General features: G+C 38.5%; 1 protein-coding gene across 3 annotated transcripts in view; it reads left to right on the top strand.

Moving 5' to 3' along the window:
- The window catches only part of NTRK3 (neurotrophic receptor tyrosine kinase 3), a 406414-nt gene that overhangs the window by 368778 nt on the left and 18500 nt on the right, over window positions 1-19136 (top strand). For 2 of the 3 annotated variants that reach the window (XM_021083214.1, NM_214271.2), the window contains 1 exon segment: window positions 17738-17896. In XM_021083214.1, coding sequence (XP_020938873.1) covers window positions 17738-17896 — 159 coding nt within the window. 3 annotated transcript variants of the gene reach the window in all.

A 19136-nucleotide genomic window follows, 5' to 3' on the forward strand; every position in this document is an offset into this window, starting at 1 on the left:
CAACCATGGGAAAAGGAAAGAGAAAAAACCTACTCCATGGAGACTAAACAACATGCTACTAAAAAACCAATGGGTCAATGAGGAAATCAAGAAGGAAATTAAAAACTATCTTGAAACAAATGATAATGAAGACACAACCTCTCAAAATCTATGGGATGCTGCGAAAGCAGTGCTCAGAGGGAAATTTATAGCAATCCAGGCCTTTCTCAAAAAAGAAGAAAGATCCCAAATTGACAACTTAACCCTCCACCTAAATGAATTAGAAAAAGAAGAACAAAGAAGTCCTAAAGTCAGCAGAAGGAAGGAAATTGTAAAGATCAAAGAAGAAATCAATAAAATAGAGACTCAAAAAACAATAGAGAAAATTAATAAAACCAAGAGCTGGTTCTTTGAAAAGGTGAACAAAATTGATAAACCCCTGGCCAGACTCACTAAAAAGAGGAGAGAAAGAACCCAAATCACCAAAATTATAAATGAAAAAGGAGAAATCACAACGGATACAGCAGAAATTCAAAAAACCATAAGAGAATACTATGAACAACTATATGGCAATAAGTTTGACAATCTGGAAGAAATGGACAATTTTCTAGAATCTTACAGCCTGCCAAAACTGAATCAAGCAGAAACAGACCAACTGAACAGACCAATCACTAGAAATGAAATTGAAGAGGTCATAAAATCACTCCCTACAAATAAAAGCCCAGGACCAGATGGCTTCACAGGTGAATTCTATCAAACATATAAAGAGGAATTGGTGCCCATCCTCCTTAAACTCTTTCAAAAGGTTGAAGAAGAAGGAATACTCCCAAAGACATTCTATGAGGCCACCATCACCCTCATTCCAAAACCAGGCAGAGATACCACCAAAAAAGAAAACTATCGCCCAATATCATTGATGAATATAGATGCAAAACTTCTCAACAAAATCTTAGCCAACCGAATCCAACAACATATCAAAAAAATTATACACCATGACCAGGTTGGGTTCATCCCAGGTTCACAAGGATGGTTCAACATACGCAAATCAATCAACATCATACACCACATTAACAAGAAAAAAGTCAAAATCATATGATCATCTCAATAGATGCAGAAAAAGCATTTGACAAAGTTCAACATCCATTCATGATCAAGACCCTCGCCAAAGTGGGTATAGAGGGAACATTCCTGAATATAATCAAAGCCATTTATGATAAACCCACAGCAAATATAATCCTCAATGGGGAAAAACTGAAAGCCTTCTCACTCAAATCTGGAACAAGACAGGGATGCCCACTCTCACCACTGCTCTTCAACATAGTTTTGGAAGTCTTAGCCACAGCAATTAGACAAACAAAAGAAATCAAAGGCATCCATATAGGAAGAGAAGAGATCAAACTGTCACTGTATGCAGATGACATGATTCTATACCTAGAAAACCCTAAGGACTCAACCCCAAAACTCCTTGAACTGATTAATAAATTCAGCAAAGTGGCAGGATATAAGATTAACATTCAGAAGTCAGTTGCATTTCTGTATACCAGCAATGAAGCATTAGAAAAGGAATACAAAAATACGATACCTTTTAAAATTGTACCTCACAAAATCAAATACCTCGGAATACACCTAACCAAAGAGGTAAAGGACCTATATGCCGAGAACTATAAACCTTAATCAAAGAAATCAAAGAAGATGTAAAAAAATGGAAAGATATTCCATGTTCCTGGATTGGAAAAATCAATATTGTGAAAATGGCCATCCTACCCAAAGCAATCTACAGATTCAATGCAATCCCTATCAAATTACCCATGACATTTTTCACAGAACTAGAACAAACAATCCAAACATTTATATGGAACAACAAAAGACCCAGAATCGCCAAAGCAATCCTGAGAAACAAAAACCAAGCAGGAGGCATAACTCTCCCAGACTTCAAGAAATACTACAAAGCCACAGTCATCAAAACAGTGTGGTACTGGTATCAAAACAGACAGACAGACCAATGGAACAGAATAGAGAATCTGGAAATTAACCCTGACACCTATGGTCAATTAATCTTTGACAAGGGAGGCAAGAACATCAAATGGGAAAAGGAAAGTCTATTCAGCAAGCATTGCTGGGAAACCTGGACAGCTGCATGCAAAGCAATGAAACTAGAACACACCCTCACACCATGCACAAAAATAAACTCCAAATGGCTGAAAGACTTAAATATACGACAGGACACCATCAAACTCCTAGAAGAAAACATAGGCAAAACACTCTCTGACATCAACATCATGAATATTTTCTCAGGTCAGTCTCCCAAAGCAATAGAAACTAGAGCAAAAATAAACCCATGGGACCTCATCAAACTGAAAAGCTTTTGCACAGCAAAGGAAACCCAAAAGAAAACAAAAAGACAACTTACAGAATGGGAGAAAATAGTTTCAAATGATGCAACTGACAAGGGCTTAATCTCTAGAATATACAAGCAACTTATACAACTCAACAGCAAAAAAACCAATCAATCAATGGAAAAATGGGCAAAAGACCTGAATAGACATTTCTCCAAGGAAGATATACAGATGGCCAACAAACACATGAAAAAATGCTCAACATCGCTGATTATAAGAGAAATGCAAATCAAAACTACCATGAGATACCACCTCACACCAGTCAGAATGGCCATCATTCATAAATCCACAAATAACAAGTGCTGGAGGGGCTGTGGAGAAAAGGGAACCCTCCTGCACTGCTGGTGGGAATGTAAACTGGTACAGCCACTATGGAGAACAGTTTGGAGATACCTTAGAAATCTATACATAGAACTTCCATATGACCCTGCAATCCCACTCTTGGGCATCTATCCGGACAAAGCTCTACTTAAAAGAGACACATGCACCCGCATGTTCATTGCAGCACTATTCACAATAGCCAGGACATGGAAACAATCCAAATGTCCATCGACAGAGGATTGGATTCGGAAGATGTGGTATATATACACGATGGAATACTACTCAGCCATAAAAAAGGATGACATCATGCCATTTGCAGCAACATGGATGGAACTAGAGAATCTCATACTGAGTGAAATGAGCCAGAAAGACAAAGACAAATACCATATGACATCACTTATAACTGGAATCTAATATCCAGCACAAATGAACATCTCCTCAGAAAAGAAAATCAATCATGGACTTGGGAGAAGAGACTTGTGGTTGCCTGATGGGAGGGGGAGGGAGTGGGAGGGATTGGGAGCTTGGGCTTATCAGTCACAACGTAGAATAGATTTACAAGGAGATCCCGCTGAATAGCATTGAGAACTATGTCTAGATACTCATGTTGCAACAGAAGAAATGGTGGGGGAAAAACTGTAATTGTAATGTATACATGTAAGGATAACCTGACCCCCTTGCTGTACAGTGGGAAAATAAAATTAAAAAAAAAAAAAAAAAAAAAAAAAATTAATGTCGCTGAGAAGATGGCTGGAGGGGACAATTTATAGCTCTGTTTGCTTTCCGAGGAAAAAGATCTCATCTTAGTCTTTGATTTTTAAAATTCAAATCATCTTTTTTTTCCTCCCTGTCATGAGGCCTCTCTGCTAGGCTATGCAGCCACTGAGCCCAGGCCATAGGAGAATGTCTATCCTAACTAACTCGACTTTGTCTTCCCTGAGATCACTTTAGGTGCACTTCCTAAATGTCTAAACCCTGGTTTTGTAAACAGCCAGATATTCTGAGGATCCAGGTTGGTGGCCTTGCTGCTCCTGGAAGCCCCTTTAAACTGCTTCCAGTGTTTGTAGGTCAAATTGTCTTAAACCCACAAAACTCCTAAAAAGAAAGATTTGGGAGTTTCTGTTGTGGCTCAGCAGTAATGAACCCAACTAGCATCCTTGGGGATGCAGGTGTGATCCCTGGCCTTGCTCAGTGGGTTAAGGATCCAGCATTGCCTAGAGCTGTGGTATAGGTCGCAGATGTGGCTCAGATCCTGCGTTGCTATGGCTATGGTGTAAGCTGGCAGCTACAGCTCTGATTTGACAGATAGCCTAGGAACTTCCAAATTTCACAGGTGTGGCCCTAAAAAGAAAGAAAGAGGCAAGATTTGGAGTGTGGCAGTGGATTAACTTTTGGCTTGGCTTCTACCTACCACAGATTTGCTGACATCCCATTCTTGAGCTGGTTTCCTTATCCTTTAATCAATAATGGTGCCTCTTTGTTGTAAGGGTCTTTAAGCAGAATGTCGAAGCCCTTGGAAAAATTGAGAAATACTGTTCACTCATTAAACATAAACATTGAGGGATTTCCCTGGTGGCTCAGGGGCTTAAAGATCTGGTGTTGTCACGGCTATGGTACAAGTTCTGTCCCTGTCCCAGGAACTTCTGCATATGGTGGGTGCAGCCACAACAAAACAAAACACAAAAAAACATAAACATTGTGAAATTAGCATCTTCCAAGAAGGATTTAGGTTCAAAGTCATATGCACGTGTGTGTGTACGGAAAACCCGCCACGTCTCTCTTTCATTTAATAGATCATTTAGTTTCTGTACATGGTATATGTAGATACACTATTATCCCCATTTTACATACTAAGAAGCTGAGTCTTCAGAAGCTAAATACATCCCCTAATGTTGCTCGGCTAGTAAATGGCATTGGCCAAGTTGTAAATTATCCCCTTTGTTCTTTTGATTTTTGATTCCTCTGTTCCTTATCCTATACCTACATTTTCAATATCAGTTGATGTATTTTTCAGATTTGGGGGAACATCTACATATTTTAGCAAAGCCAATCCTGGTTGAGAGGGGTCATCTTATTTTTGCTAAATAAGTCTGAATCTAACTCAAAACTTATCAGTGCCTGAGCTATACAGGTAAATTAAAAATCTAGATTTATCACAAGGAGGCTTTATTCTCCTGCCTTTCTTTACCCATTGATGTTGAGCAAGAACTTGGGGTCTGAACAGATTGGTCTGGATCCACTATGATCCATCCATCTGAGCTGACTGAGACCTCCAGCTCTGTTCAGCCCATTGAGCTCTTTTAACAACATCCCTAAAGTCTGTTTCTGCAGGAAGATATGAGTGCAGCCAGGAGGCTCCCCATCTGGGCATCTGGAGAAGAAAATAAGAGCCAAGTCGTTTTTCAACCCATATCTTTGGACTTGCAGTGTAGGTTCTCTAAAAATATATATTGCTTGAGGGCAGTAAAGGACAATGAGGTCTTGGAATGAGTGCCAGCATTGAGACAGGATTTAGAAAGGGGAAAGCAAAAGGGGAAGTTATAAAAGTATGCATTGCTGGGGTGTCCTTCTGAGAACTTGCTTCTGGCAGATGCAGCTCTAGGTAAGAGAGTTGGGAAGAATCACAATGGGCCTCTTTATCCTCTGGGCTCACACTGCTGAACAGTTTGGCTCTTAAACTCCTTGTATTTCTGGAATGCTCCAAGGGATTTTCCTGATCCTTGCTGGGGCTACAGGCTCAGCCTGAAATAGACATTCCAAGGGGAGTCTAATGAATGGACACCTTTTGCATAAAGCCCCACTTTGAGGGAGCCATGCTGTAATGGTATCTTTGTGAGTTTCCTCTGCACCTTCCCTCCAGAGAATTCCTAGTACTCACTAGACCTAGGGCTGTGAACTTCAATTTGTGTCTATAGGAAGCTAGGTAACCATTTGCCCTACTTTATTGGGAAGAGGAAGAGAGACCAAAGAAGGCAAGCCATTCTGCTTTATTAAGGCACAAATCTGATATCCCTGCAGAAAGCCTCAATCTCTTGTGTTAAGGTTTCAACCACAGAATTTCTACAACTGGGGTGAAGCCACAGACACACACATATTTGTGAGTGTATGCACACATAGATTGTAGGTCTAAACCAAAAACACTCAAGCCAATATATCCCTAAGGCACACACCATCACAACCAGGGGAAACACTTGATTTGTACCCCTTTACACATGTATGCTCTCCTCCAGTGAAAAATTCACACTGAGAATAAGAATAATACTCTACAGGATTTTAGTGCTATTTCATTTACTCTTCTTAGTGATCTTGGACAAGTCCCTGCCTCTCTTCCAGCCAGGGCTTCAATGCCTGGAGGGGGATTAGGTATCTTCCAAGGCCCTTTCCAGCCCTATATGTTCATGAGCTGTAGCTTTAGTGCTGAATCTCTCCTTTCATACCTTGGATTGTGATGAACTTGGATTTGGGGTGCTGGACAGTGTACAGTCACAGGGCAGACTGGCCCCCTACAGATGCACCAGAATCCAGATGGCTCTAGAGGGAAAGAATATAGGCTCAGACACCAAAGAGGCATATGACTCGTGAGTGATCAAATTCTAGATTTGAGCAGGGAGGTGAAAAGCTGATTGAAAATATAGCATCCTCAACTCAGAATAGCACACTGGAGAAAAGTGAGGGTAGGAAGGAGTAGAGGCAGGAGAGAGATGTTAGAACCAAGAGAGTTCCCAGAGGGCAGACGGCCATTTCCAAGGCTCTGGGGCCTCTGCTACATGTAGAGAGGGAGCTGTTAGGAGAACCCAGCTGTTGGAGGGAGGTGGCCGTGAGAAAGGTTAATTCGAGGAAGGAGGGCTCTGCCATTCTGCAAGTTCTAAAGCTGTTAGCAGAGATACTTAACTGGATTAGACTGAAACCATTTCTTTTTGCTGCCTTGGAGACAGGATTCATTAAAAAAGGACTTTGGTATATATATACACAATGGAATATTACTCAGCTAAAGAAAAAAGAATGAAACAATGCCATTTGCAGTGACTTGGATGGACCTAGAGATCATCATACTAAGTGAAGGAAGACAAAGACAAATACCATATGATATCACTTCTATGTGAAAGGTAAAAAAAAAAGTGGTACAAGTGAACTTATTTAAAAAACAGAAATAGACTCAAGAACAGAAAACAAACTTACAGTTAACAAAGGGGAAAGCGGTCTCACTCCGGATGTGAGGATGTATGTGTGCTGGATATAGCTAGGACTGATGTGCAGCCTGTGTGGATAAAAACCCCAGACCCTGGGGGATAAGAAGGGCAGTGATTTTAAAGACTGTGTTTGCTGATTGCTGGGCCTGCTGCCAGGGCCATGTTCAAGGTGACTGCCAGCTCTGGCTGATGATCCTCTCTGCAAAGCCACTGGGGCTTGTGGGAAACCAGGAGACTTTCCGGGGACAAAGAAAGCATATGCTAAACCTTTCATTTTTCTTCATCCATCTAGAGACACTTGAATGTGCTAACACATGCAATCAAGAAAGATTAAAATTGAATAAATAAAAAATGACACTTACCATAAATTACAATCTTTATGGTAATCTCCCGATTAAGGTATTTTGCCATTCACATACATTGCAAAGTTTCTACAACTCTTCAGAAAGCAACTGCCTTTCTCATCTACTTTAACAGATTTTGACTTGGCCCATAGAGATGAGTAATTACAGAGGAGTCTTAAATCCCTCCATTGGTATCAAAAATGCTGTGCCCTGTGAGTCCGTGTTTGCTCACTTTTGATGGGTCCTGGTTTCTTTATCTGGAATATATGGGTCACTTTGTGTCCTTTATACCTTGTCAGAGTTCTCTGAGGATAGAGGTTTCAAACTTCGGTGAGAGAAGTAGGCTTTCATAAGTCCATTGAAGGAGCTGCCTCCTTTTCTGCCTAATTAGAAGCAGAGACCTGAGTGCCTTCTACAGCCCAGCTGATTTTCTCTTGAACCCAGAGTGGGGGGCGGGGCATCACCCTGTGGAAATAAGCAAGACAATTCCTTGTTCAGGAAAGACAGGCTGCAAAGAGAAGGGAGGGCTGTGGAGAGATGGGGAGGTGGGAGGTTCACCTGCTGCCAGAAACACTCTTCCTCAGCACGAACTGGGACCTGGCACCCCCTGCAGCCTCTTGGCCTTCCACACCATCAATCCCACTTACTCCTGGCCCTTGTGAAGGCTTGAATGGAACACATGGGGTTGGAGGGCTTCAGGCAGGCACAGAGGCTGCAAGTGAGGCTGCCGTTCTTAATTTCCTTGGTTCAGTTCTCTCCAGTATCCATCCAGCTGCAGGCCTGAGAATGGGTGGATCCAGCCTTGGGGAATATGGAACTGAGCCAGAGAGAATCTGCCCTTTCCATGCTCAGTCTCTATACCATAATCTCCAAACTTTAATGCCCCTAAAAGAATTTTGAAAAACCGTGTATGCCCCTTTGCACATTTTAAGTTGCCATCTAAAATCTCAAATACACTTTTTTTTTTTTTTCTTTTTCAACTGTACCCACAGCATATGGAAATTCCCAGCCTGGGGACTGAATCCAAGCCAAGGCTGTGACCTATGCTGCACTTGTGGCAACACTGGATCCTTTAAACCACTGTGCTGGGCAGGGGATTGAACCCACTCCTCTTCAGTGACCCAAGTCACCTCAGAGACAACACCAGATCCTTAACCAGATGTGACACAGTAGGAACTCCTTCAACAGACTTTTAAATATGCCATTTCCACAACATTGTAAATGTTGACATTAAAAAAAAAATACATTTCTGGAGTTCTCTTGAGGTGCTGCAGGTTAAGGATCTAGCGTTGTTGCTGCTGCAGCTTCGGCCACTGCTGTGACACAGGTTCTGTCCCTAGCCCAGGAACTTCCACATGCTGCAGGAGTGGCCTAAAAACAATACACTGCTCCTTTAATGCATCTAATGAAATTTAAACACCAGAGAAATCTGATCTATCATCTATTAAATACGTGAACAAGTACTTAAACACTCCATTTTGTTTGGTTCCTTATTCTTCTTGAATTTATATTTTCATTCCAGTTTCCCTAACAGATTTTATCCTTATGCATTCTATTTTTATGCATGAAAGCCTTTTACTGGCCTTTTTGTCATAATTTAGTGTGACAAAAATATGTATGAAGACAAATTTAATTTTTAATGCCCAGTGACCATAAGTTTCTAGACATTAAGGGACTTTAGAGTTATCATTACAATTATTAGTAATACACAAACAGTAGTCAAAATAATGTACACATACCACAACTTCCAATGAATATGAAAGATAGGATGTATAGTATTTTTGGAAATGCATCTCGTATTTTTCGATTAGTCAGTATTCATTGATGAATATTATTTATTGCTAAATAAGGAAGCTTCAGGATCAATTCTATTCCTGTTTTCTTTCTTTTTTTTTTTTTTTTTTGTCTTTTTGCCATTTCTTGGGCCGCTCCCACGGCATATGGAGGTTCCCAGGCTAGGGGTCTAATCGGAGCTGTAGCTGCCAGCCTACGCCAGAGCCACAGCAACGCAGGATCCGAGCTGCGTCTGCAACCTACACCACAGCTCACGGCAATGCCGGATCCTTAACCCACTGAGCAAGGGCAGGGATCGAACGTGCAACCTCATGGTTCCTAGTCGGATTTGTTAACCACTGCGCCACAATGGGAACTCCCTGTTTTCATTTTTATAAATATAAGAACTGATAAACATTATTCCCAATAAACCAATGGATGTGAGAGGAAAGAGTTTGATGACTGCAATTGTACTTAATTCTTTGAACTATCATCTCATTATATGTGTAAAATCACATATTGGTCTCATCAAAATTTATTTTTAATCTTCTCTCAGCTGATAATTCTTTTAGGTCTGTCCCTCTTTAGCAGTTCAAAAAGAATTGGAAACAATCTTACTTGCAAAAGAATTTATTTCCCAGTCACTGGAGACATTCATTTTCACTACCTGTACCAATATTTCATAGAGTTTATTGGTTTGTCCTCTGTAGGTTCTCTCTCCAGAGATTTAGCAGGAGTGAGAGATTTGTTTTTCCCATTGAGAGTGGCAGGGGTGTGCGTGTGTGTGAGAGAGAGAGAGACAGAGAGAGAGCATATGCATGCACAATTGGGCAAGGAAATTATTGGGCCACAGGTGGTTCTCAGTTAAGTGTTAGAAAAAAACCCATATGGGAGTTGAGGATCTACATGATGGTTCACAACTGTCCTTGCCTCGGCACCTGTTGGAAAGACTCCTTGTATCTCCATAGTTATGTGGACCCTGGATTGAAACCACTTCCATGGTCACTGCCATCTCTTTCTGCCTATTACACTGACTGGGAATTCTAGGCTCTAACCCTTTAGGGGAAGTGAGCATCGCCTGAGATGTACCTAAGAAGTGCATGTCCCTATCAACAGTAACAAAAGAAGCGAAATAACCCAAGTCCTGTCAATAGTAGGTTGATGGGATAAACCGTGTTTCAGTCATGCACATGGAGTACTATCTAGCTATACAAGGAATGAGAGAATCCCAGTGGAAAAAAGTAAAGTATATAACAGGTATGTTATGCTACTTTTATCTAAGAAGTGAGGAAAATGAATACAATCCATATTTGCTTATGTTAAAAACCATAGAATAATAAACTAAAAATAAGCAAGCAGTGGTTACTTCTGAGGGAGCAGGAGATCAGGATGGGGAGAGTGAACAGAGTGGAACTAGGCTTACGGTTCACGTACCTTGTGTTTTGGTTTGACTTTAAAACCATGTAATCTTCTTCTTATCACTATAAAACATTACACCAAATGGGACTAAAAAAAGCAAAACTATTCTTAAAAATCAAAAGCAAAAATAAACAAATAAACATGTGTATTAAGTTAGTGACTTCACTACTCAGAAAAATATTTCATGTCACTTTAATATATAACAATATTTTAGGTATGTTCCTAGTAGGGTTAGCCTAAGGATGAAGAAGAATTGCAAAGATTGTAGATAGCCTTCAGTAATCACATTGTTAACAATGATATTTGAACCAAATTTTAAATATATATACATATATATTAGGATAGAGCAAATAAGTAAGATTATTAATGTAGGACTCAAGTTTTTCATCATAAGAAAAAAACAGAGATATAAAATCCAAGCAGTTAAGCAAAGGTTCTATAATCCTAATTTTGAGTCCGAAAAGTCAGTATGAACTCATGATGTATTTTAAGATTAAAATTTTTTCCTAGTTATTTCCATTATAAGGACCTAGAAATACTGACCAACCCAGTAGTAACAAGCATTCCTGGTATCCATAGTGTAGTCTCTAAATTCCATTGTCCACCCAGGGATCCTTGGAGAAATGACTGATTCTAGGGCCAGGGAAACAAGTGGACAAGATGAGTGTAGGGTATTTTTTTAGTGTCAGGGAAGCAAGGATGTTATCAAAGACATTGGGGTTTGGTGAGAGGCACTAACTTGAAGAGGCTGCTACTGGCGAAAGATGGAACATTAAGCATCAAAAAGATCAGTGATAGTTGATTGGAACACATTAAGTGTTCACACACACCACACACACACACACACACACACACACACACACACACACATACACACACAGAGTTGATAATGCATCTCAAAGGCAAACTAATACAAAAGAAACCTCTTACTGGTCACCTTTGGAGGATGCTAGTGAAGGAATTCATTATTCAGAGAACTGGTAAGTAAAAGGAGTTTCTGTATAAACTGTTCTCAGTATAACCAAATAGTTCACAAACAAAAGTTTTCAATCATAGGAGATTTCCAGCTAATATATGCAGAGAGAATGCAGGAATTAGACTGTCACCCTTTTGCAACCACTAATGAAATCACAGATCTAGGCAATGACCATCAGTGGCTGCTGGCATCATTAGGTGGAAGGGAACTTTATAATGGAAGATCAAGCTGAATCCACAATAATAGAGGTGGCTGAAGGTATTACTCACGGTAGTGTAACTCAAAGATCCCCAAGAACTTTTTTTTCCTCTGGAATCATTCTTGGGATTTTCCCCTTATTTCTCTATGTTTCCTGTTCTAAGGCTCAGCCTTCAGATTCTTAATGCACCTCATTGAGAGGTTGGATCATTGGCTAGTATTTCTCAGGCAGTGCCTAGGCAAGTTACCTTATCCTCATATGTGAGATGGGAATAATAGGGGGTTCTACCACACAGGATGAGAGAGAGAGGATTAAATGTGGGGGTGTGGAACACCCAGTGGCTGATACTCAGTGTGCATTAATTAGTATTATTCTTATTAAGATTATTTCAGCTCACTGCTTGCCTGGCTAGTTTTCACCATGGGGCTATTTGTCAATATTTGTATTTTTTTAACCAAGGAGGGATTTGACCACTACCTTTCCCAGACTGGATTGCTCCAATGTGGGAAAAGGAGGTAGCTCTGAAGGAAAGTCAGTACAATCTAGGTGGATCTATGGGAAATATGGCAGCTCTGGGAAATCAGATTTGTTCTGCTGCTCACTGCACACAGGGAACAGTCATTGCCTTTTATGTGTATGCTTTTGAATGTAGTGATGCTCAGTATTTTTATGTACATCATCTCACTTTGGACATGGCCTTTGCTTAACACCTATGTTGAAGATGAGGAACTTGAAATTCAAAGAGATTAAGAGCTTGTCAAAAGTTACATCAGAACCCAGGGCTTCTGACTTCCAGTTTATTGCCTTTTTGGTTATAGCACAGGCCAATTGAAATATTTTAGTCCACTTCTGGAGGAATACCATATAAACTTCACCTACACTGCTGGTGCTGCCCAGTGAAAATCTTGATAAAATTCTTCTCAGTGGGACTTCTATGGCCAATTAATACCCTTTTCTGTGTTCTGCCCAAACTGTTAAGCTCATCAAAGTTTACACTAGCACACTCAAATTTCTCTTTTTGTAAAGTTGGAAATCTTCATTTGGAACAGCTCTTCTAGAGAGCATATAAAATCATCAAATGTGGCAAACAACCAGCATCAATTTGGAGGAATCTGTTATTTACCATTTTTCATTAAGAGAAATGTCCCTATATTCCTAATTTCTTTCTCTTTTTATTCAAAGAGCCGGGCACAATAAGACATTCTACTCGATTCTATCAAAAACCTAATGTTTCTTAAAAACAATTTTTTGATTTAGAACTTAAATTAGGTCCACTGGTTTTCCTTTAGTCATATGTTTATTTTTTTCCTTTTACTGTTTTAAATTTTTCAAAGGTAGTACATGATCATGATAAAATCACAAATAGCATAGAAATACTATAGTAAAACATGGAATTTTCTCTTTGGCCAATTCTCACTCTCACTTTCCTCTCCAGAGGAAACCACTGGTTTCATGGCTATTTTTCTGGATCTTTTACTGTGCCTTTACAGAGTTATACTTTATTGCCTCTTAATATATTTGCTTATACACACACACTTTTATAGAAATGAGTACACTAATATATATTTTTAATATTTTGTGTTTTCATTTAATATAGCATAGACATATTTCCATATTACTACACGCAATTCTACTATGTTCCTTTTAACTGCTGCATATACATTTTATGATGAACAAATTGCTGCCCTTAAAAACAATGAAATAAAATATCTTCAGCCAAGTATTTCTGCACACATGAGCCAGTATTTTTCTAAGATTCCTAGAAGTGAAATTGCTGGATGAAAAGGCACTTAACATCTTCAGTGTGGACAGATTCTGCCAGGCTGCCCTCAGAAAAGACTGCCCCAACCTTAGCAATGAAGAACTCATCCCTCATGGCCTCCCATGCACTGGATGGTACCAGTCTCTTCATTTTTCCCCACGTGGTCCTCAAAAGTGTGTCTCTTTCCTGTTCTAACTGACATCTCTTCATATGTTTGTGGCCATTTGTTGCTCTTTTGTGAGTCATTCCCTCTTACCTTCAATTTATTTCTCTGTTGGATTTCTTGTTTTTAGCTAATTTAAAGTACTTTATAATATATGGATTTTTAATTCTTTGTTACATATATTGTAAATATTTTCTCTGTCATTTGTCTTTTAACTATGCTTATTTTGTATTTTACTATGCAAAAGTTATTTAATTTTTACGAGTGGTTATCTCTGAATTCTGTCCCTTACGGCTTCTTGAACATGTGTCTTATTTAGGAAGGCCTTCCTCTCCTGAGGTTATACAAATACTTTTCTAAGTTTTCTTCTAATATTATTATTGTTTTGTTTTTTATGTTTAGCTCTTTAATCCATCTGGAAATGATTTTTGTATATGGTGTGAGGTAGGTATCTAAGTGTACTTTTTAAATGAATAGTTCATTGTCCCAACACTGATTACTAACCTATCATTTCATATATTAAACTCCAGTATTTACATGGGTCTGCTTCTGGACCCTATTTTGTTCCATTGATAAATGAAATTTGTCTATTCCTATATCAATAACACATTGTGTTCATCCCTGCAGTTTGATAATCCGTTTTGCTATCTGATAGAGCAAATATCCCCTGTTCTATTGCAAACATATCTTATTTTTTATCAAATATTTGCTCCTCTGGATGAATTTTGGTATTATCTTGTCAATTTCCATACATCATTCCATTGAGGGGTTTATTTACATTGTGTTGAATTTTAGACTAGTTTTAGGGAAAAATGAGAGGCTTATGATATGAGTCTTGCTATCCAAGGAAAAGGCAGATCTTTTCATATATTCAGTTGTTCTTTTATGTTTTTCTTTATATAGATCACATAAATTTTCTGCTAAGGTCTGTGCCTAGGAATTTTAAATATTTTTGTTGTTATTGTATTGTGCAAACAAATTTATTTTCCAATGAACTTTGAAATCATTGGTACTGGTGCACTGATTTTTTCATATTCATTTTATGTCCAGGTAGCTTACTAAATCATGTAATGGTTCTAATTGCTTTTTAGCTAATTGTCTTGAACTGTGCAAACAATTCCTCCTTTTCAGTATTTTTACCTGTTTTTATTCCTGCTTTATTTCATTGGCTAGGACCACCCAGAGAGTGTTCCATAAAATCAGCAATAGAGGATACCTTCTATGCTTTTTATATTTTATCAGTAAATATGATATTTTGTGATATGTTAAATAAAAGAATTTCTATTTACTTATGAATCAGGGCTTTTAATCAGGAAAGGGTATTGGTAATTTTTGGCTTCTTTTGAAAGAATTTCTTTTCTTCTTTTTTTTTTATTACCTTATGTTTACTTTGTTTTTTCTCTTGGAATTTCGAATTTCCTTTGACATACAATATGTGATTGATTTTTATAAATGCTTTTCAGATAATCAAAAATAATATACAACTTTTCAGGGAGGCCGGAAGATACATCATTCATATTTATCAATTAAAAGTCATTATTTGTATTTTTAATTTTTTTTAATTTTTATTTTTTATTGAGGACTAGTTGATTTGCAATGTTATATTAGTTTCAGGTGTACAGCAAAGTGATTCAGTTGTACATATACATATATCCATTCTTTTCAGATTCGTTTCCCATAGAGGTTATTACAAAATGTTGAGTAGAGTTCCATGTGCCATATAGTAGATCCTTGTTGATTATCTATTTAATATATAGTAGTGTGTATATAGTAATCCCAAACTCCTAATTTAAATGTATCTCCATTTTTGTTGTCTTTTGATATGTCATTTTGCAAAATAAGTGTTTTAATTTTCCACTGTAATTGTGACTTTGTTAATTTTCCTTTATTTATAACATGTTTTATTTTTATGCATTTGTGTTGCTATACTGATTGGAGCAAAAAATTTCATTGTTCTCATAATGGAAAATTTTACCATCTTCAAATATAATGTCAACCACTTTGTCTCCATTTAGTTCTTGACTTTCTAATGTATATTAGAAATGTATATTTCTTTTCTTATGTATATTCAATTTTTAATACACTATATATTGAATATATAATATTCAATGTGCTGCATATTAATTATATTTTCAATATAGGTTGTTCATATTGAATATTACATATTCAATATATATTATATATTCAACTATCTATTGCACTATATTATTACATATATTAAATATTATACATATTATATACTCAAATTCTTTTACTTTGTTGTATTTTTGAATTCTTTCATCTTTCAGTATATTCTGATATTTCCTTTCCTGGATGTCTTTTCTGGATAATGTGCATCTCGATTTTTGAATGTAATTTTTCTCTTACTTGAGGTAGTAGAACCCATTTGTTCTTATTGTCTACAGTAATATTATTTAAACTTTTTTTTCATTTTTTGCTTGCTATTCACCATTACCCCTCCCCCTTTTTGTGGTCTTTTTAGTATTGGTTAGAGATTTTTGGTTCTATTTTCCTAAAACTGGTTTGGAAGCTATATGTACTATTTCTGTTCTTTTAGACCTACTTGCGGATTTTAGCAAACACATTTAAATTTAACCTGTTATAATCAACAATTGATGACTGTCTGTAAGCTCCCTTGTTCTGCCTTCTAAAAGACAAAGTCTTTATCAGCTTTTAATTATTTCTCTACCTACTTTTCTGGGTATTTATTGTTGAAATTATCTGTAAGTTTCTTTTCTGAATATTGGTAATAGTAGCAATTAACATTTTATTAATTGTACTATTAACATTGCTAGTTAATATTATTTACTTTATGTCTATTTTATAGAAATCCTTTATTAGTAATTACATTACATTCTACTACCACATTAGTGACCATTGTTTAGATTTAACTTGTGTTTTTGTGGCTTATTTTCTTTGTACTGTTTATTATGTTCCAAGTCATTGTACATTTTAGATTATTTTTTTCTGTTTTTTGGAGTACATCCTCAATTAATTTTTGTCTTTATTTTTCTGAAAAGCTGTGCGTTGTAAACTTTCTGAGTCTTTGCTCATCTAAAGGAAACATCTTCATTTGTCTTTACACTGGATGCAGAGCTATCTTGATTATAAAATCCCTGGTTGAAAATAATTTCTACAAATCTATATTATCATTTATCTTCTAAAATACTTCAAGTGAGGCATGTATGATCTCTTTTTTAAGAAGCAGGAGTGCCCATCTGCTAACAAGTCACTATTCTTAAATGCTTATTATTATAATTCCTCCAACTGACCCATCATAGAAATGAGAACATTTGATTAATAGTTCATCAGGACGTTTATAAAGAGCTCTTTTTAAAAAATCAGTGGAAAACCATTTTCTGACAAGTTTCATATATTAGCCAAAAGTTCCACTTTCTAAAGGTCTATTTATGAATGATGCAGTTAGTTCCTGAATTCTAAAACATGCTTCCATTTATGCTAATAATGTCTCTAACCTGCTGGGCTGTGAGGATTTCCCTAATCTTTTTTCTCAGGAAATGGTACCCTGCATGCCGTTCACTTCCTCTGCCCTCGGCTCTCAGAGCTGCAGACCCACAAGTGGTTGATGTCCTCTTTAGGTTGTTTTAAGACACTCTTCTTACTGGCCTGTGAGATCTTATTAAGAGCCGTTGTGAAGTCTCTAGAGAGTCCACCTGAGTTATTAGCATTGCAGTATTCCATATCCTCTTTACTCAAAACACTGAGTTCTAAATTGCAGTGAGAAATTCAGGATTGTCAAACAGAAGCTAAAGTTGCCTTTCTGCAGATTAGATGCACCTGGACCTTTGTGTGCTTTACCCTCTTTGGCCCAGGAGTCTAACCTAATGTCTGCACAAACTCTGATCCTTGGTAGTCTGGCTCGGTGATTCTGTGACTTCCCTCTGGATGGCCTCTCAAGGGTGACTTGTATTGTAGTACCCGGTTCTGAGACCTCCTGTCCCACTTCAAATCATCTTGGGATCTTTCTTTACATTCCTTGCCAAGGAACCTACCTTCCCTTAGGTGTTACCTCTAACTCTACCCTGGCTGCCTCACATATTGTAGGGCTTGGGTGTCAGTGTCTCCACTGACAAAAGTTTCACCCCCTTGAGGTTATAGTAGAGTGGGACGTGGGGAGAGTGCATCTGCCTATGAGGAGTGCAGACTGCTGGGACTGATCCTGCCCTCTGTGTGCCTCTGTCTCCATGCTTCTAGGTAGGAGGACACACCATGCTCCCAATTCGCTGGATGCCTCCTGAAAGCATCATGTACCGGAAGTTCACTACTGAGAGTGACGTGTGGAGCTTCGGGGTGATCCTCTGGGAGATCTTCACCTACGGAAAGCAGCCATGGTTCCAACTCTCAAACACAGAGGTACAGAAGCGGGCAGAGGTGACCCCTGACCTGGGACAAGGCTGATGAGAGGTATCTCAGGCCAGCACTCAAACGTGGTGTGCAAAACCTTAGGTGCGGTTTGGAGCCAACACAACAAATGTCAGGCTGAGCAGGAGGAGAGACCTTCTTAGCATGAAAAGAAATTATGGCTGTAGGAAATGTTCTGTGATTGTCAAGAGAGCATGAAATCGGCTGTCGAAATTGAGATGCGAGGCACGGTTCTGTTTGCTCTGCTACACTTAAAAATCACAAATGTTTCGCTAAGACAATGAAAACAAGGAACTACTATGAGTTTTTCAATTGTGCCATCTTGTGGAAACACCTACTGCTTAGTATGCCCAAATCACCTGGGTCCCCAAAGGCTTTCCGCATGCCAGGCCCAGAGACGTGCAGGCAGGGGAATTGGGAAGGCAAATTACATGCTGTTGATAGAGCTATGAGTGGACTTCCAAGAATAAGATGAATCATAATAGTAAATGTAATAACATACACATTACATATTTTTATACCTTTGATTTACAATAATAATAAAAATACTCATCACCAAATGTTAATAGTAGCTAACATTTCATGCCAGGCATTTTTCTAAGCATATTAGCATATGTTAACTCAATATTTTTCACAGGAACACTTGTTGAGAGTCAGGAAAAAGGAAGAGGAGCTGCTTGGGGCCCAGGGGGAGACTGGTCAGGTCTCAGAGGTGAGAGCTTCAGCCAGGAGAAGGCTTGGGCCCTGGTCCAAAGCAAGATGCATCTCAGTGACCTCGTGTTGTCCCAGAGAACTCAGTCCAGTGTGTAGACAGTCAAGGGCTCCATCTCCCAACCCAGCAGACCCATAGAAAGATTAAAAGATTGCCGTTATGTCTATGGTCTTCTGTTTTCTGGGAAAATGTGAACACAGGGACTTTAAAATATTAGAATCCTAACTGAATATTCCAGAAATTATCTTTCTTCTTGGCAGCTATGTTCATTTTTGCTTGCTTGCTTTCTTTTTTTTTTTTTTTTTTTTTCTTTTTGAGGCTGCATCCGCAGCATATGAAAGTTCTCAGGCTAGGGGTTGAATTGGAGTTGCAGCTGCTGGCCTACACCACAGCCACAGGCACAGCAATGCTGGATGTGCCACATGTGCAACCTGTGCCGCAGCTCACGGCAGAGCCAGATCCTTAATCCACTGAGCGAGGCCAGGGATTGAACCTGCATCCTCACAGACTCTATGTTGG

The sequence above is a fragment of the Sus scrofa genome, chromosome 1 (assembly GCF_000003025.6).
Source record: "Sus scrofa isolate TJ Tabasco breed Duroc chromosome 1, Sscrofa11.1, whole genome shotgun sequence".
Taxonomy (NCBI): domain Eukaryota; kingdom Metazoa; phylum Chordata; class Mammalia; order Artiodactyla; family Suidae; genus Sus; species Sus scrofa.